Below are 23982 nucleotides of genomic sequence, written 5' to 3'. Positions count from 1 at the left end.
GATTTTGCATGTTCCACCCCCCATACAACCCCATCTTTCATACAGGGCAGCTATCTTTGCTTACATAACATGTAAAACATAATGGCTATTTTCTCAAGAATGCCTGAACGGATTTCCAATCTGATTTTTTTGTTTGAAAGCTGTGAACAGCCTGCACAAACATGGTGCATGATCTGTGCATGGGCGTGCATGATCTGTGCACTATAAATGACATGGAAGTCTATGGAGATTTATGGCAGGGAGAACCCAAAGAAGGCATATTTAATTGGCAGTAACTGAGTTAATTGTCTGTAACATGTCTGCGGATAGAGCATGAAACCCTGAGTTATATAGGCCGATGTGTGGGCAATACCAGAATTATCCAGCAGAGTGCAGTATAATAGTCCAAGATGCAAGCCAACACTACTGGAGCTGCTGCCTCTCGTGTGTCGTTCACTCACCACATGCACTGTCTAACTCTGATTTTTCATGTTGCGGTGGAGGAAGGTGTGTAGGCCTATGTGAAAATCCACAGAGAAATATAGATGTCTGACTATAGACTATAGAACTTGTGTTGTTTAATTGCTTGGCAATGCATTTACGTTTGGATAAAAGACATATTAATTCATAAACGAGACAAAACACAGCAGAACCCCCAAATTAAAAGAGTATTATTATCCAACAAGCAATAGAAATTGATAACTGCGACCAAACTTAAAGTTTGACATGAAAAGCACAAAAAAAGCAATAATCTGACCATTTATCCGAGGGGCGAGCTGTCAATTAAATGATCTTAACTCTTTGAGTGCCAATCCCGAACTAGTTCGGCTTTATTAGCGTATCGTAGAGTGCCGATCCCGAACAAGTTCGGCTTTTTAAAAAAAATAAAAAAATAAAAAAAAATTGAAAAAATTTGTTTTGATTTTTTTTTTTTTTTTTTTTTTTTGGACCCCATCAAATCTGGTGAACATGATTTCAATCGCGATTTTGCATGTTCCACCCCCATACAACCCCATCTAACATACAGGGCAGCCATTTTTGTTTATATTACATGTAAAACATAATGGCGATTATCTCAAGAATGCCTGAACGGATTTCCAATCGGATTTTTTTGTTTGAAAGCTGTGAACAAACTGCACAAATCCACTCCAATGCAATCCAGGATTGCATTGGATTTTTTAGAGCTCATTCTTCTCTGTTTTTTTCCCATGCATGAGGTGTGCAAGGTTTAATCATGGCTAAGTTGACGAAAATAAGGCTTCTAAAATGCTTGGTAGCCAATAGCTAACTTCAAGCTAACTTCATCCTCTTCCTGTACATGCACAAAGGAAAGTGTTCAGGCAAGTCATGGCTCCAGGGCTTGGGCATGCATTACCAGCATATCTCTATTATTCTCTGGTCACTGGGCGCCCTCTAGTGGTGATAGGCTGGCACTCAATGAGTTAAATGAATAAAAAAAAGATTTTTACAAAACATCGGTATCGGTATCTGTATCGGTGCTCTAGCACTCTCCAACATCGGATATCGGTATCGGTCGGAAAAAATGGTATCGGTCGGGCTCTAGTACAGACAGAGTCATGACATCCCTAAAGAGGAGATGGTCTAGTTGTTCCTAACACAGACAGAGTCATGACATCCCTAAAGAGGAGATGGTCTAGTAGTTGTTCCTAACACAGACAGAGTCATGACATCCCTAAAGAGGAGATGGTCTAGTTGTTCCCAACACAGACAGAGTCATGACATCCCTAAAGAGGAGATGGTCTAGTTGTTCCTAACACAGACAGAGTCATGACATCCCTAAAGAGGAGATGGTCTAGTTGTTCCCAACACAGACAGAGTCATGACATCCCTAAAGAGGAGATGGTCTAGTTGTTCCCAACACAGACAGAGTCATGACATCCCTAAAGAGGAGATGGTCTAGTAGTTGTTCCTAACACAGACAGAGCCATGACATCCCTAAAGAGGAGATGGTCTAGTTGTTCCTAACACAGACAGAGTCATGACATCCCTAAAGAGGAGATGGTCTAGTAGTTGTTCCCAACACAGACAGAGTCATGACATCCCTAAAGAGGAGATGGTCTCTAGTTGTTCCCAACACAGACAGAGTCATGACATCCCTAAAGAGGAGATGGTCTAGTAGTTGTTCCCAACACAGACAGAGTCATGACATCCCTAAAGAGGAGATGGTCTAGTAGTTGTTCCCAACACAGACAGAGTCATGACATCCCTAAAGAGGAGATGGTCTAGTTGTTCCCAACACAGACAGAGCCATGACATCCCTAAAGAGGAGATGGTCTAGTTGTTGTTCCCAACACAGACAGAGTCATGACATCCCTAAAGAGGAGATGGTCTAGTAGTTGTTCCTAACACAGACAGAGTCATGACATCCCTAAAGAGGAGATGGTCTAGTAGTTGTTCCCAACACAGACAGAGTCATGACATCCCTAAAGAGGAGATGGTCTAGTAGTTGTTCCCAACACAGACAGAGTCATGACATCCCTAAAGAGGAGATGGTCTAGTTGTTCCTAACACAGACAGAGTCATGACATCCCTAAAGAGGAGATGGTCTAGTAGTTGTTCCTAACACAGACAGAGTCATGACATCCCTAAAGAGGAGATGGTCTAGTAGTTGTTCCTAACACAGACAGAGTCATGACATCCCTAAAGAGGAGATGGTCTAGTAGTTGTTCCCAACACAGACAGAGTCATGACATCCCTAAAGAGGAGATGGTCTAGTAGTTGTTCCCAACACAGACAGAGTCATGACATCCCTAAAGAGGAGATGGTCTAGTAGTTGTTCCTAACACAGACAGAGTCATGACATCCCTAAAGAGGAGATGGTCTAGTAGTTGTTCCCAACACAGACAGAGTCATGACATCCCTAAAGAGGAGATGGTCTAGTAGTTGTTCCCAACACAGACAGAGTCATGACATCCCTAAAGAGGAGATGGTCTAGTAGTTGTTCCCAACACAGACAGAGTCATGACATCCCTAAAGAGGAGATGGTCTAGTAGTTGTTCCTAACACAGACAGAGTCATGACATCCCTAAAGAGGAGATGGTCTAGTTGTTCCCAACACAGACAGAGTCATGACATCCCTAAAGAGGAGATGGTCTAGTAGTTGTTCCTAACACAGACAGAGCCATGACATCCCTAAAGAGGAGATGGTCTAGTTGTTGTTCCCAACACAGACAGAGTCATGACATCCCTAAAGAGGAGATGGTCTAGTTGTTGTTCCCAACACAGACAGAGTCATGACATCCCTAAAGAGGAGATGGTCTAGTTGTTCCTAACACAGACAGAGTCATGACATCCCTAAAGAGGAGATGGTCTAGTTGTTGTTCCCAACACAGACAGAGTCATGACATCCCTAAAGAGGAGATGGTCTAGTTGTTCCTAACACAGACAGAGTCATGACATCCCTAAAGAGGAGATGGTCTAGTTGTTCCCAACACAGACAGAGTCATGACATCCCTAAAGAGGAGATGGTCTAGTAGTTGTTCCTAACACAGACAGAGTCATGACATCCCTAAAGAGGAGATGGTCTAGTAGTTGTTCCCAACACAGACAGAGTCATGACATCCCTAAAGAGGAGATGGTCTAGTAGTTGTTCCCAACACAGACAGAGTCATGACATCCCTAAAGAGGAGATGGTCTAGTAGTTGTTCCTAACACAGACAGAGTCATGACATCCCTAAAGAGGAGATGGTCTAGTTGTTGTTCCCAACACAGACAGAGTCATGACATCCCTAAAGAGGAGATGGTCTAGTAGTTGTTCCTAACACAGACAGAGCCATGACATCCCTAAAGAGGAGATGGTCTAGTTGTTGTTCCCAACACAGACAGAGTCATGACATCCCTAAAGAGGAGATGGTCTAGTTGTTCCTAACACAGACAGAGTCATGACATCCCTAAAGAGGAGATGGTCTAGTTGTTCCCAACACAGACAGAGTCATGACATCCCTAAAGAGGAGATGGTCTAGTAGTTGTTCCCAACACAGACAGAGTCATGACATCCCTAAAGAGGAGATGGTCTAGTAGTTGTTCCTAACACAGACAGAGTCATGACATCCCTAAAGAGGAGATGGTCTAGTAGTTGTTCCCAACACAGACAGAGTCATGACATCCCTAAAGAGGAGATGGTCTAGTAGTTGTTCCTAACACAGACAGAGTCATGACATCCCTAAAGAGGAGATGGTCTAGTAGTTGTTCCCAACACAGACAGAGTCATGACATCCCTAAAGAGGAGATGGTCTAGTAGTTGTTCCCAACACAGACAGAGTCATGACATCCCTAAAGAGGAGATGGTCTAGTAGTTGTTCCTAACACAGACAGAGTCATGACATCCCTAAAGAGGAGATGGTCTAGTAGTTGTTCCCAACACAGACAGAGCCATGACATCCCTAAAGAGGAGATGGTCTAGTTGTTGTTCCCAACACAGACAGAGTCATGACATCCCTAAAGAGGAGATGGTCTAGTAGTTGTTCCCAACACAGACAGAGTCATGACATCCCTAAAGAGGAGATGGTCTAGTAGTTGTTCCTAACACAGACAGAGTCATGACATCCCTAAAGAGGAGATGGTCTAGTAGTTGTTCCCAACACAGACAGAGTCATGACATCCCTAAAGAGGAGATGGTCTAGTAGTTGTTCCTAACACAGACAGAGTCATGACATCCCTAAAGAGGAGATGGTCTAGTAGTTGTTCCCAACACAGACAGAGTCATGACATCCCTAAAGAGGAGATGGTCTAGTAGTTGTTCCCAACACAGACAGAGTCATGACATCCCTAAAGAGGAGATGGTCTAGTAGTTGTTCCTAACACAGACAGAGTCATGACATCCCTAAAGAGGAGATGGTCTAGTAGTTGTTCCCAACACAGACAGAGTCATGACATCCCTAAAGAGGAGATGGTCTAGTAGTTGTTCCCAACACAGACAGAGTCATGACATCCCTAAAGAGGAGATGGTCTAGTAGTTGTTCCCAACACAGACAGAGTCATGACATCCCTAAAGAGGAGATGGTCTAGTTGTTCCCAACACAGACAGAGTCATGACATCCCTAAAGAGGAGATGGTCTAGTTGTTCCCAACACAGACAGAGTCATGACATCCCTAAAGAGGAGATGGTCTAGTAGTTGTTCCTAACACAGACAGAGTCATGACATCCCTAAAGAGGAGATGGTCTAGTAGTTGTTCCTAACACAGACAGAGTCATGACATCCCTAAAGAGGAGATGGTCTAGTAGTTGTTCCCAACACAGACAGAGTCATGACATCCCTAAAGAGGAGATGGTCTAGTTGTTGTTCCCAACACAGACAGAGTCATGACATCCCTAAAGAGGAGATGGTCTAGTAGTTGTTCCCAACACAGACAGAGTCATGACATCCCTAAAGAGGAGATGGTCTAGTAGTTGTTCCCAACACAGACAGAGTCATGACATCCCTAAAGAGGAGATGGTCTAGTAGTTGTTCCCAACACAGACAGAGTCATGACATCCATAAAGAGGAGATGGTCTAGTAGTTGTTCCCAACACAGACAGAGTCATGACATCCCTAAAGAGGAGATGGTCTAGTAGTTGTTCCCAACACAGACAGAGTCATGACATCCATAAAGAGGAGATGGTCTAGTAGTTGTTCCTAACACAGACAGAGTCATGACATCCCTAAAGAGGAGATGGTCTAGTAGTTGTTCCCAACACAGACAGAGTCATGACATCCCTAAAGAGGAGATGGTCTAGTAGTTGTTCCTAACACAGACAGAGTCATGACATCCCTAAAGAGGAGATGGTCTAGTTGTTCCCAACACAGACAGAGTCATGACATCCCTAAAGAGGAGATGGTCTAGTTGTTCCCAACACAGACAGAGTCATGACATCCCTAAAGAGGAGATGGTCTAGTAGTTGTTCCCAACACAGACAGAGTCATGACATCCCTAAAGAGGAGATGGTCTAGTTGTTCCCAACACAGACAGAGTCATGACATCCCTAAAGAGGAGATGGTCTAGTTGTTCCCAACACAGACAGAGTCATGACATCCCTAAAGAGGAGATGGTCTAGTTGTTCCTAACACAGACAGAGTCATGACATCCCTAAAGAGGAGATGGTCTAGTAGTTGTTTCCAACACAGACAGAGTCATGACATCCATAAAGAGGAGATGGTCTAGTAGTTGTTTCCAACACAGACAGAGTCATGACATCCATAAAGAGGAGATGGTCTAGTTGTTGTTCCTAACACAGACAGAGTCATGACATCCCTAAAGAGGAGATGGTCTAGTAGTTGTTCCTAACACAGACAGAGTCATGACATCCCTAAAGAGGAGATGGTCTAGTAGTTGTTTCCAACACAGACAGAGTCATGACATCCCTAAAGAGGAGATGGTCTAGTTGTTGTTCCCAACACAGACAGAGTCATGACATCCATAAAGAGGAGATGGTCTAGTTGTTGTTCCTAACACAGACAGAGCCATGACATCCCTAAAGAGGAGATGGTCTAGTAGTTGTTCCCAACACAGACAGAGTCATGACATCCATAAAGAGGAGATGGTCTAGTTGTTGTTCCTAACACAGACAGAGCCATGACATCCCTAAAGAGAAGATGGTCTAGTACAGACAGAGTCATGACATCCCTAAAGAGAAGATGGTCTAGTACAGACAGAGTCATGACATCCCTAAAGAGGAGATGGTCTAGTACAGACAGAGTCATGACATCCCTAAAGAGGAGATGGTCTAGTACAGACAGAGTCATGACATCCCTAAAGAGGAGATGGTCTAGTACAGACAGAGTCATGACAGAGCTCTTGCTGCTTGCCAGAAGAACATAGAGTACTAAACCCCCTCATACAGAATGCTGGATTCTGCAGGAAATGCACTGGTTTGTACAGAGAACACGTCTGACTGACTGGAAACATTTCAGGGGGAAATCAGCCTGACTGAGCTAGATTGTTTAAATGTCCAAGGCAAAGACATGAGAGAAATGTGGTCCACTCTGTGAACGAGAGAGATGTAGTGAGTCTTCATACCCTGTATATACTGTACATAACCACAGAATGTGACGTAGCTCTGTTTACACAATGCTGTACCCCCTCCAACTGTATATATATATTCCCCATTTTCAACTGTTTTTATTATGTTTTGAATTAAACTTGCTTTGGCAACGTATGTTTTCTCATGCCAATAAAGCTCCTTTGAATTGAAATTTGAAATTGAGTCCACTCATCATAGTGTGAATGAGAGGGATATAGTCATAGGAAGTGGCTCAGGGGTAGAGAGACCGTCATTAGAACACGGAGGGTTCCTGAAGGGTTCCCAGTTTGATCCTGGGCTCCCCCAGAGTTAGTGTCAAAGAGTCCTTTATGCAAAACTCTGAACCCGGTGCTAGGTAGGTGCCTTGCATGGTTTCCTCTGCCACCGAGGGCTTTCAGCGTAAAAAAGACCATATTATTATTTGAGATGAGCTTTTAGGCAGGGTGTTTAACTGTGCTTGTACTGTACTACATTTCTATTGTATTGACTATACTTGTACTGTTCTAAATTTTTGTCTAATAAAAAAATCAATCAATCATCGATGTATGAATGTGTGTGAATGGGTGAATGTAATGCACAATCTCTGTAAAGCGCCTTGGATAAAGGCGCAATATAAACGCACCATTTAACATATCCACTCATCATAATATAATTTGAATGAGATAATGTAGTCCATTGAACATAAAGTATGTGAATGAGAGAAAAGGAAATGTAGTCCACTAGTAGTGAATGAGAGAGAGAGAGAACAACTACTGTACATGTACTATTTATATTGTAATAGTCTCCATTACAGACTTCTGCAGTGCTACAAAAAATGCAAGTGAAAAGAGCGATTGATATTGTATTAACATACTCTACCATCCAGATCAACTACTGTACATGCACTAGTTATATTATATTAGGCCTATTGTAATAACATACTCTACCATCCATTGTTTGAAAATGATCCTGTATTAATTCAAACAAGTTCTACAAAACAAACTACAAAATGAGACAATCTCTACACCTTCAATTTTGTGTAGAGATTTTTAAAAAAAACAATGATGACCGTCAGATCTTGTATAACTGCCATCAGCTCCACAGAACAATGGGTAATCAACATGTGTGTGTGTGTGGGGAGGGGAGGGGGCACGCACACGCACGCACACACACACACACACACACACACACACACACACACACACACACACACACACACACACACACACACACACACACACACACACACACACACACACACACACACACACACACACACACACACACACACACACACAGATCAGGTTTTTCTTATCTCATAGATTAGAGGCAGCTACTTCATTCCTGCTGTTAAGACCAGTGACAAAAAAAGGAAAAAGAAACAGAAGGAATCTGGGTCATTGTGTTGGGAGAGAATACAGGTTGAAGGATTTCACCAGCAAAACATAGCGTTTAGGTCTGATTTCACCAGCAAAACATAGCGTTTAGGTCTGATTTCACCTGCAAAACATATAGTGTTTAGGTCTGATTTCACCAGCAAAACATATAGCGTTTAGGTCTGATTTCACCAGCAAAACATAGCGTTTAGGTCTGATTTCACCTGCAAAACATATAGCGTTTAGGTCTGATTTCACCTGCAAAACATATAGCGTTTAGGTCTGATTTCACCTGCAAAACATATAGCGTTTAGGTCTGATTTCACCAGCAAAACATAGCGTTTAGGTCTGATTTCACCAGCAAAACATAGCGTTTCTGTCGTAGAATCGGGACAAAAATATTCAAAGACTTCAACATCTACAAGCTCGCAGCGTGGCACTCTGTTCTGTGCTGTGAGCTTGTAGATCTGCTATTTGTCAATGGTTAAAGCATTAAATAATTCAAGTTCTAAAAGCATTAAATAGCACTCTTTAGGCCTGTGTACACTACTTTGTGTGCTGTGTTTGTGAGGCATGGACACATTTCCCTTCTTGTAGTGAATACCAGTGGTGTTGTAAAGTAACTACAGGAAGTACATTTACTCAAGTACCAATACTTAAAGTACAATTTTGCCTTTACAGTTTTACTTTACTTGTATGACCATTTTTCAACACTTTATAGGCCTACTTCTACTCCACAACATCTCAGAGGATATTGTACTTTTTACTCAACTGCAGTTATTAATACTGTATATTATTTTTGCTAATTACTTTGCAGATGTTAGATTATTATTCAAAAAAAAGAACATACATTAACCTCCTACACCCAAATGTATGGACTGCTTTGCCTGTTTGAAAATATGTGCTCTAAAGGCTTACATGTGCTATTTTTGAAAAGGTTTGACACTTTTTGTTTCAATCTGTGTACTTTTACTTTGGTACTGCCAGTATAAACAGTACTCAAACAAAAATGCTGAATACAGGCCTTCTACAAAAGTAACAAAACAAAGTAACAAAGCGTTTCCACGCCGAGGCATCGCTACATTTTACTCCGACGCCGATGCTTCCTCATAACAACGTGTTTTAAAGCGTTCTGTAAGGCAGTAATCTCCAGAGGTCTCTCCTCTGAATGCCTGATTGAGCGTGTTTCTGGCTTGATGAAATCCCAGTCTCCCACAAAAGCACATCCTCGCAGCTTTCCCAGTGGCCCAGCGAGCATTCCTGACATACTTTCACAAAGGATTCTGGGAGTTGGAGTTTTTCAACTGCACCCTCTCCCTCCCTCTCTCTCTCTCTCTCTCTCTCACTAAAAAGTTGCACTGCTTGAGTTCCAGGGTATGGTGGTGACTGGCTCGCCTGCTATGCTACACAGTGTCAAATGCAAACAGAATGGGTTGAACACAAACACAGGCACGTAGAGTTATGTGGCACTAATTATGTTTGTTTGAGGGAACGAAAACAAGCAATAAGCAATCAGGATAGCTGGCTACGGAGCACTGATAGTCTGCATGCAGTTGTTGGCAGCTCGATTGCTGAGTAAATAATGGGAGATAGGACAAGTCCAAGAGAGCTTTCCTAACCCTAACCCTAAAGGAATGTCATCACAATGTTGCAAATCTGCTGGCCTTATTGATTAATAACAACAATGATACATATTAGTAATACACCTCCAAGGTGTCAAGGATGATTGCTGACCTGTCAAATAAAGGGGATGTAATAACTACTACTACACACTACTAAAGAGTAAAGTGACCACAGTGGAGGAAGTTTATCTGAGTTGTTCAATCAATTACATCAGGCGTCTTCAACGTTTTCAGGCCAAGGACCCCTTAGCTGAGAGAGAGATGAAGCAGGGAGGGACCCCCAGATTCCATATAAAATGTAGTTTCATTGTTTGACAGCACAATCATCAGTGTATTTTGGATTCATGTCAATTTGTGTTTTCAGATATTTAATCACTTGAACCGTCAATACTTTAAAAACTTGACCTTTCACTCTGTACTTAGTCTGCAGTTTTTTCCCCTCTACACCAAAGCTCGAAAATAGCCGATCTACAAGCTCACAACGCCTCACAGCGCGAGGCGTTGTGAGCTTGTAGATCTGCTATTTTTGGCTAAGGTTCTCCGAATATGGACGCCATAGGTGTTCAAGTTGTTAATATAAAAAAGATTGGAAGATTTGTAGTAACCCTGAGGACCCCCTAGGGGTCCCGGACCCCCTGTTGAAGACCCCTGAATTACATTATTATAGTATTGGATCACTATTGGTTGATCTCAATAGTGTGTGAATTAATACTGTATGGTCTCATCCTCAGTCATCACAACAATAACAGACAGACAGACAGACAGACAGACAGACAGACAGACAGACAGACAGACAGACAGACAGACAGACAACAGCACTTTGAGCTAACTGTGATGATCTGTCAACAACTGTGATCCACAACAAGACACCTCCTAACCTAAAACATCACCACAAATCCGTCAGCGTTGATTTGAGCCAAGTGTAATAAGAAGAACTAAACAAATGTTACATCAGACCTGCTGTGCTTCTATCCCAGACTTTAACTTAATCAACAGTGATTGATGATTGAAAATAAGTGTGTTGTAGATACTAGAGAATGTCATTTGGAACACAGACAAGAGACAACATGACACATTATAAAAGTCACAATTAAAGCCTGTTCACAGTGTGATGTTTACATCCTGTGTTGTGCATGGGGGGGGGGGGGGGGGGGGGACACACACTTTCTGCTTCCAGAGGTGGGGTGCCTTGCTTGGCTTGCAAACTGTAGTCTCTAGTACTACTATCTCCATGATACCAAGTCATTGATCAGCAGCATTCAATCAATCAATCATAGCATCAATGTTATCGATCAGGGGGATGAAAAGCAGGAAACCCTCTGCCTCCAACATTCCCCCAATTCCTCCTCATCCATCCATCCACAGCAGTGGGTTTCAGGGACTCTCTGGTCTGGGTTCCTTTGTGGTGGTTCTTAAAAACCGACCCTTTAAACAAGTCTATAACTTTGACAGTGTACAGTCAGTCAGGGTCCATTTGGTTCCATGGTCTGTACTGTACACTGTCAAAGTTCAGGGTAGGGAAGACCTTGAAATTCCACAGTTTGAGAAGAGAAGCACAGTACTGCTGCTCCAGAGAAAGAAAGAAGAAGGGGAGAGAGTAGAGAGAGAGTTTAGTGAGGAGAACCTAAAGCTATGGAGCCCCGGTGTGGCCACCGGCCCGCGGGCAAACAACAACAACACACTCCCCTTCTCCCCCCTCCTCCCCTCCCCGGCCCCGGAGGTTAGAATGGAATGGAAACCTGTTGAATTCACCGTTTAAACCCAAAGCCCCAGGCTTTTATAAAACACCAATAAGGTCCATGCGCAGCGGCCATTAAACCGACCTGTCTCTGGGGTCTATCCAGGAGGTCTGCCTGGTGTTGTGGTCGATGTAGAACACCCTGCCGTCGTAGTCCCTCGCCTCCTCCCAGCCCGCGGGCAGCGGCAGCTCGCAGCTCTCTCGCCGCTTGCCGCTGCTCCTCCACGGCATGGCCAGGCTGCCACGCACCGCTGCTCTCTGGTCCTCCTCCCTTCCCTTCCCCCGGAGCGGAGCGTCCTCCTCCCCGTCCCGCTGCGGTAGCAAAGCCCCCCAAAAAACACCCTCTCCGCTCCCCTCACTGCATCACAAACACTTTAGACAAGCTCCCCTCCTCCCCGCCGTCCCTTCGCCCGAACCCAGCGCTCCTTCTAACGCATCAATATAAAGTTATAAAGTCCAGCCCCGAGTAGAAGGCTTTGTTTCTTACAGCGACAGGAACGCATACATTCACTCTACACACACACATATAGAGTTTATAAACTATTAGAATGGGTGTCTATGGGAGCTGCTGCTGCTGCGCGAGCCGCGCTCCTCCATGTTCACAGGCTCCTCCTCCTCCGCCGTGACGTCACTCTGCTGCCCCCGAGGCCGTCGTCGCATTGGCCATATTCGGGCATGGGGCTCATTTGCATACATGCGGACCCATAGCCCGGGGGGACGCGGCAGGGCTGGATTCTTTTCTCTTTCATTGGCTGTTTTCTTTTTGTGTGTGTGTTTGTGCCGTGCGTCGCCCTGGTGGTGATTGAACTTTATAGTTCATGATTGTCAACTAAGGACCCCCAAATAAGAATTTAAAAATGTTTAGCCACGGACCCCCTGTTTGAAAACATTTTTGTGCCAGGGATAATTATGATATTTCTATTTTTTAAATGTTGCAGAAGTTTAATGGAGTTCAATGGACAGGTGGCGCCATCTTGTGGGGTTTTCAGCTATTATATTCACAATGGTGTCATGTTGTCTTTCTGTAAAATTGGTTAAAAGTGATTTTTATTAACTAAATTCTGCTGTGGACCCCGCACCACACTTTGAGAACCCGTCCCCCCAAACAATGGGGTCTCGGGTGAACTTTCTGTCCAATGGGGTCCACCGCTCCAGAACACATGAATGTGAGTAGGCAAGAGTTTATCATGGGGATCAACGGTTCTGATTGTTGTGTTAATTACCTTGTTGATTGGTTGTTTTTAATGAGATTAGCTTCTCATTCAAAGACAAAAACAATTAGAGGTAGGTTTATTGAATAATAACAGCTAGGCCTACATGACTAATGGGCTAATCTTTGCTTGATTGGTTTTGATTAGCAGTTTGAAAAAAAAAAGTACAGCAAAGTAACAGTCCAGACCGGTTTCTTGTTTACAAACATTGAGACTAAATGCACAGCTGAATGTATCATGTAATAAATTCCCACCAATCCCCAAACCGGTTGTTTTGGGGAGCGCTGCATGGTTTCTATTTATTGGCTAATTTTGGTACCGAGTACCGACCCATCAGTGTGATGTGGACCAGAAACCCGTCTATTGAGGATTTAAACATGGGATCCTTTGTAGCCTACTCAATTAATTGAATCTGGGTTAATGTTTAAAATGCAAGGACTATAATTAATTTGGGTGATGAGAAATGCATAATGTATGAGCTTTGTTATGCAAGTTTGTTTTATTATGTGTAGATTATCTCCCCCAACACGGCACAGCTAATCTGAAAAAAAGGAGCTGGGTTGGGCTGCGATATCTGAATTTCCCCCGCGGGAGGAGTAGGTATTCATTATCATTATCATTCATTCATTATTCATTATCATTATTCATTATCATTGAATAAAACCCCCTTGGTTTGTTATTGGCCAGAGGGATTTGTGAGCGATGCAACAGCGCCATCTCCTGTCTGGAATAAGACATGCCTCGACATGTTCCTCAGAGCATCTGGTCTGGGAAAGTATTCAAATGTTTTACTGAAGAACAAATATCAATACTGCATTGTAGAAATACTCTGTTACACAAGTAAAAGTCTGGAATAAAACAAAAAATACTTGAGTATAAGTACAAAAGTATTGGTGTCAAAATGTACTTAGAGTACCAAAAGAAAGTAGAAAGTACTTATTATGCAGAATGTCCCAAGTTTTCCAAATGTAAACATTTTTTGAAAATAGCAGATCAACAAGCTCACAATGCATTGCGTGAGGCATTGTGAGCTTGTATCTGCTAATTGATATGCTATTGATCTGCTATTTGATATGCATTTCTTTTCTTTCTTTCTTTCTTTCTTTCTTTCTTTCTTTCTTTCTTTATTTATTTATTTATTTATTGTCACTGGGACCCAAATCTAATCTAACACTGTGAAATCCTCAGTGTTTATTTAACTCTGAGAGTGTACAAATGGAACCAAATGGACCCGTTACTAGTGCATCTGTACACTCTCAGAGTTACAGAGCTGTAAGGGTCCATTTGGTTGCATCTGTACACTCTCAGAGTTACAGAGCTGTAAGGGTCCATTTGGTTGCATCTGTACACTCTCAGAGTTACAGACCCAAATGGGTCCATTTGGTTCCATCTGTACACTCTCAGAGTTACAGACCCGTATGGGTCCATTTGGTTCCATCTGTACACTCTCAGAGTTACAGACCCATATGGGTCCATTTCGGTCCAAGTACACTCTCAGAGTTACAGACCCATATGGGTCCATTTGGTGCCATCTGTACACTCTCAGAGTTACAGACCCAAATGGGTCCATTTGGTTCCATCTGTACACTCTCAGAGTTACAGACCCGTATGGGTCCATTTGGTTCCATCTGTACACTCTCAGAGTTACAGACCCATATGGGTCCATTTCGGTCCAAGTACACTCTCAGAGTTACAGACCCATATGGGTCCATTTGGTTCCATCCGTACACTCTCAGAGTTACAGACCCATATGGGTCCATTTGGTACCCTCTGTACACTCTCAGAGTTACAGACCCATATGGGTCCATTTGGTACCCTCTGTACACTCTCAGAGTTACAGACCCATATGGGTCCATTTGGACACACATACAGATTGATGGAGTCATGTGGGCATCATGAAAACCCACCCATCCATGCTCCACCCTGTCCTGGACTGTGACCTTGACATCTGACCTTCTCAACCCAACAGTGAATCATATCTGTGGGGTCAGCCTCAGGTCCTTCCCACCAAGAGTTCTCACGTTAAAGGGTCAGGGGAGGGAGTGGACAATGACATAACCCCCAAATGTTTTGATTGATTCAATAATAATAATAATAAAACAAAATAAGACAGATGATGTTTGGACAGACGTCTAATGATGGATCCTCCCTGGGAGGAAACAGCTGTAGCTGAAGTGGAAAGCGTATATATATTGAAGTTAATACTGTCCCTTAAACCAGTGGTTCTCAACCTGTGGGTTGGGAGTCTTGGGACCCCCAGAGGGGTCGCCAAATTATTTTTGGGGGGTCCCCAGATGATTAGCTTAATGTGCAACATTGTTTTCTCACTCAACAGTTAACAAACCAACATAAAGTTTAAGTGTATAGAGGGTATCTGCACATTTCTAAAGTGACAATTTAAGGACTTTTTAATACCTCTAAAATGGCAAATTAAACATTGGCCAAATTGTCAAAAGGCAGAAATTGTTGCGAGGCGTTGTGAGCATGTAGATCTGCTATTTTCACAATAGAACCGCGTTATACAAAATGTAATGCCTCAACTCTTAGTGCTCGTCAGGGTGGGGGGTCCCCTGTTCAAATATGGTTCTTTTGGGGGTCACGGCCTGAAAAGGTTGAGAACCACTGCCCTAAACTGACCCACACAACCCTACACAGTCTTCAACTCCTCAGTGTTCAGTTAACTCTACACATGTACACAGTGTTAATGTGTAGGCCCCATAAGCTTGGTTAAAAGCACCATCTCATGAGCTTGCTTGGCATTGCTGGGCTTATTGTGCTGCTGACCACGTGTTGTTTTGAGATGCATTGATGAATGTGTTCACCGTGGGTTTGGTTCCCATAGCGTTGGCACAGTTATTATGTGGGTGAAATACTCTCTCTCTCTCTCTCTCTCTCTCTCTCTCTCTCTCTCTCTCTCTCTCTCTCTCTCTCTCTCTCGCTCCATGAGTTGTGGTGATATCAATGAAACGCTCCCAATCTTCCTCCATAATCTTCAGACTCCACTCAGCCCATACCACTTGCAGTAGCACTTGACCTTATAGCCATGACTACCTTGCAGGCTCATGCAAAAGGCTAAAATGTCATTAGATGTTATTAAACAGATGCCAGGTTTATGTGTAGACCTGACATCCTAATATAGTGTGTATTGTTTCAATGTACAGATCATAATGTTTTTGATATTATGTTGTTTAGACCTGATGATAGGTTCTTGCTTTACCTGTAATCTTATATGTTTATGTTTATCCCTATGCATTTGATGTTTTATTACCATGTGTTTACCATGCTTACTGTACATCTTACTGTACATCGCTCTGGATTAAATGCTTACATTCAGGTACGTGCAGCTGAGGGATAGGCAGGGGCTGACATTTCTAAAAGGGCCTTTTGGTGAAAATATAGAAAATAGCAGACCTCCAAGCTCACAACACTTAGCAGCATGACACGTTGTGAGCTTGGAGGTCTGCTATTTTTCTTTTAACATAAGATGCTGCGTTCAGCTTCAGGAGAGTTTGGACAAGGCAATTCTCTTGCCTGGTATGGCAAGGAATTAGAGTGCATTTTCATTTCTTTCACCATAGTGGAGAGGGCACTTTTTACAGACGGATAAAAGGACAGCAAATTTTGATTTAGTTTTAGTCATAGTCTTTTGAATAAAATGTTGTTTAGTTTTAGTCATAATTTAGTCACCTGAAAAGTTTTAGTTTTAGTCGACTAAATATCATGAGATTTTATCGCGACTAAATCTACAGTTGATTTAGTCAACTAAAATGTATATTTGGCAGGCCTTGATAGCATTGTAATGACTGATTTTAGACTTGGTTGTGCGCGACGCGTTGTGAGCTTGTAGATCGGCTATTTTCAGCACTCAACACCTAAGAGCAACCAAACATAAAATTACTCTCTTCTCCGCTGGTTTTAGTCTAGTTTTTATTTTGTTGACGAAATTGTCAATATATTTAGTTTTAGTTTTAGTCATCACAGCTTAGTTTTTATTTTGTTTTTATTTCGTTTTCGTCAGTGAAAAAAACGCTGTCGATAAACATTTTTCGTCATAGTTTTAGTCGGCGAAATCAACACTGCTCTAGGTCCCCTTTGATGTCTATGTGTGCACTGTGCACTGTGCCTGCCTAAACTGTAAACAGATCATGTATAATGCTCCTCTGTGAGTTATGTGATAAGTGCATGTTACAGAGTGACGTCAGCATAGCAGGCGGTGGTTGCGTACGTTGGTCCAGGCCAGGCGTACAGTAGACTCATAACGGGCGTACAGTAGACTCATAACAGGCGGTGGTTGCGTACGTTGGTCCAGGCCAGGCGTACAGTAGACTCATAACGGGCGTACAGTAGACTCATAACAGGCGGTGGTTGCGTACGTTGGTACAGTAGACTCATAGCAGGCGTACAGTAGACTCATCAGCTCTCAGCTGATGGTTTTGTTCTCCAGAGGAAAGCGGAGGAGGAGGGCTGCGGTTCACTGGGGTCATGCATGCATGTTTTGTTTTGTTTGTGTGTGCGTTGTGCGCAGACCAGCAGTGTTTGTTTGGTGTGCGTTGTGCGCAGACCAGCAGTGTTTATGGCTGGGAAACATTTCTCTTCCCAATCACAGCTTTTCATCTTTGGCCTCCTACTTTCAGTCCCCACGTACAGGCCCTGTAGTGTTCACAACACAACACAACACAACACAACACAACACAACACAACACAACACAACACAACACAACACAACACAACACTCGTGCACCTACACACATACACACACATACGCACGCACACAATAAGCTGCACTGTTATTTCTCCAAACAATCTGCTCTAATCACACCCTGCAAAGCCTCAGTTTCAGCCAGGGCTGGATTAACCATTGGGCCGGTGGGGCCGTTGCCAGAGGCCCTTGGCTCTCAGGGGCCCTTGGGGGAACTGGGCAGCGTGGTCATTGACAATTTACTCAAATTAAATGTATACATTAATTAAAAATCAAATGCGCGGGCCCGTCCTCTGTTGTCTACAGGTGTTTTTTTGGCCCACAGATGATCATCATGGCTTAAAATCCGAGCTGGGTAGTGCGCGTTGGGTTATGGTGGAGGGTGGGGGGGGGGGGCCCTAAAAAATTATAGGCCAGGGGCCCTCGCGGGGGTTAATCCGTCCCTGGTTTCAGCTCTCAAGTCGTTGAACACAGAAGGTACGCCTGTTCTCTCAGGTAACCTGAAGTAGTTTTTGTTTGTTTTTTGCCTGAACACAGATTTCATAATGCGTCATCATTATCTCCATGAGACATATGGGAAGACCGTATTGTTTTGTGTGCACAGATTGTGTTGCCTGTAAAAAACCAACAACAACAACACAATAATAATGTAGAGTTTCATGAGCAGGCTGCACATTCCATGACCTTGAGAGAGTAGTTGTAACGGCGAGGATTCACCGTGTTTTGGATCAGGGAGGACGTTTGTCTTGGTAGTGCAAAGTGTTTGTACAACCAGCACAGTGCTGTGAAATGGAAGATTCAGTGCCGACTGTGGAATGTAAACACCAAGGACTCCCCAGTGAAATGTAAAATCATTAGGGTTCTCTGCTGGGGGCGGATCTGGGCAAGCAGAGATAAGAAGGCTTATTTCTGCCCCGGTGAGCCTGGCATTCTGAACTGGACGGTGTTTAAACAACAACCTGGGTTATGGTTACCTGCCTACTGTACCCAGCAAGCATCAGTGACGTCTCCATTGGGGCCAGATCACAGCCCATATATGGGGATGATCCTGACGTCATTACCTGGACGTCATATGGACTTTTTTTTGTTTGACAGGATTGGTTGAAATCTGGTGATATTCTAGGCCAGATAAATATCATAACTGGTTAGATATGTCCCAGAATATAACCTTATATATTACATATTTCAACTAACATTACAAACAATAACAATAATCCTGTCAAACAAAAAAGTCCATATGACGTCCTGGTAATGACGTCGAGATCATCCCCATATGGGCTGTGATTTGGCCCCAATGGAGACGTCACTGATTGGTCCAGGTCCTGACATGCTTGCTGGGTACTTTTGGCCCTTCTGAATGTGTGGAGTTTACTGGATTAGCTGAAGCAGTGTTAATATAAAGACCCCCGGTTCGTTATGCATTAGGCCACACAGACCTAATAATAACTCTGAGAGTGTAGCCTATATGGAACCAAATCTGACCCATAAAGGTCCATTTGACCTTTACGGGTCAAACAACGCCCAACTCTGAAAACCAGTGGGCTAAAAGACCCTGACTCTACCGTAGAGGGCTGGGGAAACACAGTCAATTATGAGGAGTGGAAGTGAAGTCCCATAGCCGGCAGCCGTCTGCATGAAGAGAAGATCCTGTCCTGTGTTCACACCACCCCTCCCAGCTACCAAGATGTGATTGGACAGTGATTCTGCTGGAAAGGCTGAGTGTCCCTGCCTCCTGCCCCCCCCCCCCCCCCCCCCCTCCCCCCACCCGTCCCCCCTCCCCCCCGTGCCCATTGGCACGGCAGCGATAGCAGAAGGACATCATATGGAGGAGGAGGAGGGGCCCAAGGAGCCCCTCTCCTCTCCTCTCCTCTCCTTTCCTCTACAGACGGTGTGGTGTGTGTTCTGCTGCTGTGAAGAAGGAGCTGTTCTGTGAAGCGGCTCCGAGCGACAGAGAGAGAAAGAATGTCCTGCATGCTGCTCTGATTCTGCAGGTGTTGTTCTGAGGAGGCTGACCTCCAGGGCTGGACGTTACCTCAGGAGGAGACCCAGCCAGGCTCTTGTTGGGGGGTCCCATCCAGGGCTTGTTGGGGTCCTATCCAGGGCTTGTTGGAGTCTAGGGACCACCATGGACGCGTGTGCCTGTGCCCTGCAGCTGCTGGGCATGCTGCTGTACGTGGGGGCGTGGCTGTGTGCGCTGGCCGCCACGCTGATGCCCCAGTGGCTCTCCATGTCCACTCAGCTGCTGGCCATCGAGAGCTACGAGCAGGGCCTGTGGGAGACCTGCGTGGTGCAGGACGGGGGCATGGAGTGCCGGGCCTACGACGGCATGCTGGGCCTGTCCCGGGACATCAAGCTGGCGCGGGCCCTGATGTGCGTGTCCCTGGCCGTGGGCCTGCTGGGGGCCCTGCTGGCGGTCCCCGGGCTCTACGTGGTCAACAGCTGCGGGGGGCCGGGGGGCCGCCGCGCCAAGAGGGGCCTGACGGTGGCGGGCGGGGCGTGCGGCGTGCTGTCCGGGGTCCTGTGCCTGGTCCCCGTGTCCTACGTGGCCCACATCACCGTGGTGCAGTTCTTCGACGAGTCCCTGCCCGAGGTGGTCCCCCGCTGGGAGTTTGGGGACGCGCTGTTCTGCGGCTGGGTGGGGGGCTTCCTGCTGGTGGTGGCCGGGCTGCTCCTGCTCACCTCCGGCCTCCGGACCCCCCAGCAGCACCACCACCAGCCCCCCGGGCTGACGCAGGGGCTGCAGCCATCCTACCAGGTCAGGAACAGTGACAATTCAACCAAGAAACGCTCCGAGTATGTCTGACACAGAGAGAGAGACAGAGAGGGGGAGAGAGGGAGAGCTTTCTGGATGATTTAGCTCTGGAGAGTCCGCCAGACACACAAGCACAATCAGCCGTAGCACTCAGTCTCAGCCTGCACTTCAAACTGCTTTTAAAACCACAGAACAGAACGGTGGTCTGACCACTGTTCTGTGGTCTCACGCCAAAGACTTTCATGATTCAACAATGGAGATTGTACTGTATTTATACTGTAGCCCTGCTAAAGGAAGGAAATCAACTTCAACTTCCATAATCAAACCACCAAAAAGAGCAAAACAGAAACCTGCACAATAATGGAACCTACAGAAACAAACACTTCTTAAATTGTGTTTTATAAAAACAAAAATACTTTATTTTTTGATAATGTTATGTGACGTAAGCTCATGGCATCGTTTCAATACGAGTGATATCAATGTGATATCAAGGTGAATCTATGTACCGATCAGGTAGAAGCTTTTCCAAGACGCACCTGTTACAAAATGCTGTGACTCTTTCTTAACCACTTGAACCCTTGGCAGGGAACTTTCACCAGAAAAAGCAGATCTACAAGCTCAAAACGTTTTTTTTAGGTTGAAGATCTGCTACTTCTGGGCAAAGAGATTTGGTGTGCAAGGGAACAAGAGCCGACCCAAGTACATACTGTATGAGCCAACTCAGGTGTGTTTAACTCTAAAGCACAGATTTAGGGGTTTAGGTGGTTACGTTCTGGTGAATGTTAAGAGGTATAGCCATCATAATATCATATCATAATAGCAGCTGTTCAATCATGTTCTGTGTGCTGTACAGTATGCAGCAGCATATTCAAACTATTCACATAAAGAGATTTATTGCTATAAGATTGATTGGTGTCTCCTGTTTATTTGTCTGTCCATGTATCTATTTACCTATTTTGATTTGAACAGTTTTGAGTTCACAACGTTCCTAACCAAGCTTTTCTGTCACTTTTCCCTTTCTCATTTCAAATGAAACGTTGTGACGCTAAGCAGAGCCACAGAGAACAGCAGTGGTGACTGGAAAGTAACTAAATACATTTACTTAAGTACGATTTTGAGCTATTTGTACTATACTTGAGTATTTCCAATTTCCAATGTTCAATACTTCTACTTCTACTCCACTACATCTGGGATCCAAATATTGTACTTTTACTCCACTACATTTAATACATTGACTACTTCAGCCCTATATAGACTTCAGCTATTTGAAAATAGCAGATCAACAAGCTGTTATGAGCTTGTAGATCTGCTATTTTCAAATCATTTCATACATTTTGGATTCATGAAATGGAAGATTTATGCTCCTCCACAGGTACTTTTACTTTTGGTACTTTAAGTACATTTTGATGCCAATACTTTTGTACTTTTACTCAAGTAAATTCCAAATACCAGTCAGTAACATTGTAGCCTACTTCTAAATTGCAGTATTGATACTTTTACATAAGTGAAATATGAGAGTACATTTTCCACCACTGCAACACAGGGTCAGGGTGGGGGGTCAGGGGGGGGGGGGGGGGTTATCTGCGTAGGGAGGCACAGTTTGAGTCTAATTAATTAAGTCTAATCAGATTTCCTGCTAATCTGAGTTTAATGACTGCTCTAATGGGGCAGTGTGCTCTGTGAAGAATGTACAACAGGTTGACCCCCCCCCCCCCCCCCCGCAGCACCATGGCCAGGGGCGTCACACCAAATTCTGGGCCCTGGGTACAAGGATTCACTGCGGGCCCCCCATGAATGTTAACTATTGAAAGTTAGCAGATATACAAGCTCACAGCGCGGCACCGAGTGCCGCGCTGCGAGCTTGTAGATCTGCTATTTTTTTAAATCGTGAAAATGTGTGCAAGAAGCCTATATGTTTCCATGTCAGTGGTGCTCAAACATTTTCATGTCAAGGACCCCCAAGATGATGTGTATTTGGCCACGGACCCCCAACTCAAAATATTTAGTTCCAGGGACCCCCCCAGAAGCAAAGTTTGAGTTACAAATGTCCACTTAAAAAATACATAGCCTATATTCAAAAGATTTGCACACAGACTTTTCAAAAATAGCAGATCTACAAGCTCGCAGCGCGGCACTCGGTGCCGCGATATGAGCTTGTATATCTGCTATTTTTCAATAGCAAAAGTTACTAGGGCCCCTCCACCTTGGGCCCTAGTAACTCAGTCCCATCCCCCCCCCTTGTGACGCCCCTGCCCTTGGCTGTGAAGGAATTACAGAAACCAACCGAGGTGGGAGTCTAGCGTTGACTTCTATGCATCCCCAAACCAACAACAAAAAGATCTTTGATGTTTATGAAGCAGAGCGACTCAGTGCCTCATGAGTCTAGTATCTCCCCTAGGCCACAGGGATATCCCTTTGGTCTGATGGTTAAGATGTTGAACTTTCGAGACCCGGGTTTGAATCCCGCCGGTGTTACATTTACTCTGGCAAACAGGTGGACTGGTGCAACAGTGAGCTTTTGACTGGCGTTTTGAGGGACAGGCCCAGATATGAGCATGATTATGATGAGGATGAGGATGTTGGTCTTTATGTAACAGACTCATTATGCTATGATGTTAAGGAGAGATAACGACAACAGTACAACAACCTCCTTGAGATGCTCTGCTCTACAGTCTGCTCTGACTGATCTGGCTCGCCATTGTAAAAAAAAAGTTACTTTTCCTTTGATGTATATAGGGTTGAATTGGTATGTACAGTATGTATGGGAATAATAATCCAAATCTACAAAGTAATTAGTAAATAAACATGTTCTTGAGAGATTAGGTCAGGCTGACTCAGACACCAGGGAAGTACAGTATATATGTACAGCATCATAATCCTAAAGGTTATCCAATTAAACCATGATATACTGAAGGCCTATTTTAAGTTAAGTTGACTGGGGTGCCCCAGGGGTCTGTACTTGGCCCCCTCCTGTTGTCCCTCTGCACCAAATCTTGTTGGTGAGAATAGCCGGTGTACAAGCTGGAGAACGCTTTGCAAACTCGGCTATTTTCACCAAATGTTGGCAGGTTTTCTCTGAATGTTCGCATATAATGACATGCCCAAATGACACTGGATAAGATGAACCTTTATTGATGGCTGTGGATGAAGCCTGCCTGGTGTCAGAAAATGAAACACAGGAGAGGTGCAGTACAGGTAGGAATGAGAGTCAAGAACCACAACAAAATAAAAAGGAATAAAGCATTACATTAAACCAGTACGATGCCCTAAAGGGCGAGGTTGCTGAAACTGACACACATCAGCTGCAGGTATTCATAGTAAATGCAACCTACGGTCGCAACTAAATCTGTTTGCCAAAAATAGCAGATCTGCAAGCCTACAACGCATTTTTGGCGAATGTTCCCCTGCATAGGAATGCTTGACTTCAAGTATAGTAAAATGCCAATTATGAAGGTTATTTTCAGTCAGTCCTAAAATGGAAACAAATATTCTCTCAAGTTTTCCTCGTGACATACTGTAACTTTGGGGGAAAGATTTTCGTATTTACTTACCATTAATGACAAATAGTGCTGTAAAGTAACAGTGTAATTGAGGGGTGCCGTGGA

The 23982-nt window shown here is 44.2% G+C and overlaps 2 protein-coding genes across 2 annotated transcripts in view; one reads left to right on the top strand and one right to left on the bottom strand.

Moving 5' to 3' along the window:
- Positions 1–11992, bottom strand: part of wwc3 (WWC family member 3) — a 144809-nt gene extending 132817 nt beyond the window's left edge. Inside the window, exon 1 of the mRNA XM_080724135.1 lies at positions 11801–11992. Coding sequence (XP_080580261.1) covers positions 11801–11946 — 146 coding nt within the window. The 5' untranslated portion in view covers positions 11947–11992. The remainder of the gene's footprint in view (positions 1–11800) is intronic.
- Positions 11993–19750: 7758 nt separating this feature from the next.
- LOC308308285 (putative claudin-24) lies at positions 19751–20428 on the top strand (the record flags this gene model as incomplete). The annotated part of the gene is made up of 1 exon (XM_080753666.1): positions 19751–20428. The coding sequence occupies one exon, from the start codon at positions 19751–19753 to the stop codon at positions 20426–20428; it is 678 nt and encodes a 225-aa protein (XP_080609792.1).
- Between the last annotated feature and the right edge of the window lie 3554 nt (positions 20429–23982).

This window comes from Nannobrachium achirus (genome assembly GCF_963921795.1).
Source record: "Nannobrachium achirus genome assembly, chromosome: 1".
NCBI lineage: Eukaryota > Metazoa > Chordata > Actinopteri > Myctophiformes > Myctophidae > Nannobrachium > Nannobrachium achirus.
The sequence above is the reverse complement of the archived record's forward strand: the minus strand, read 5'-3'. Positions and strand labels throughout refer to the sequence as shown.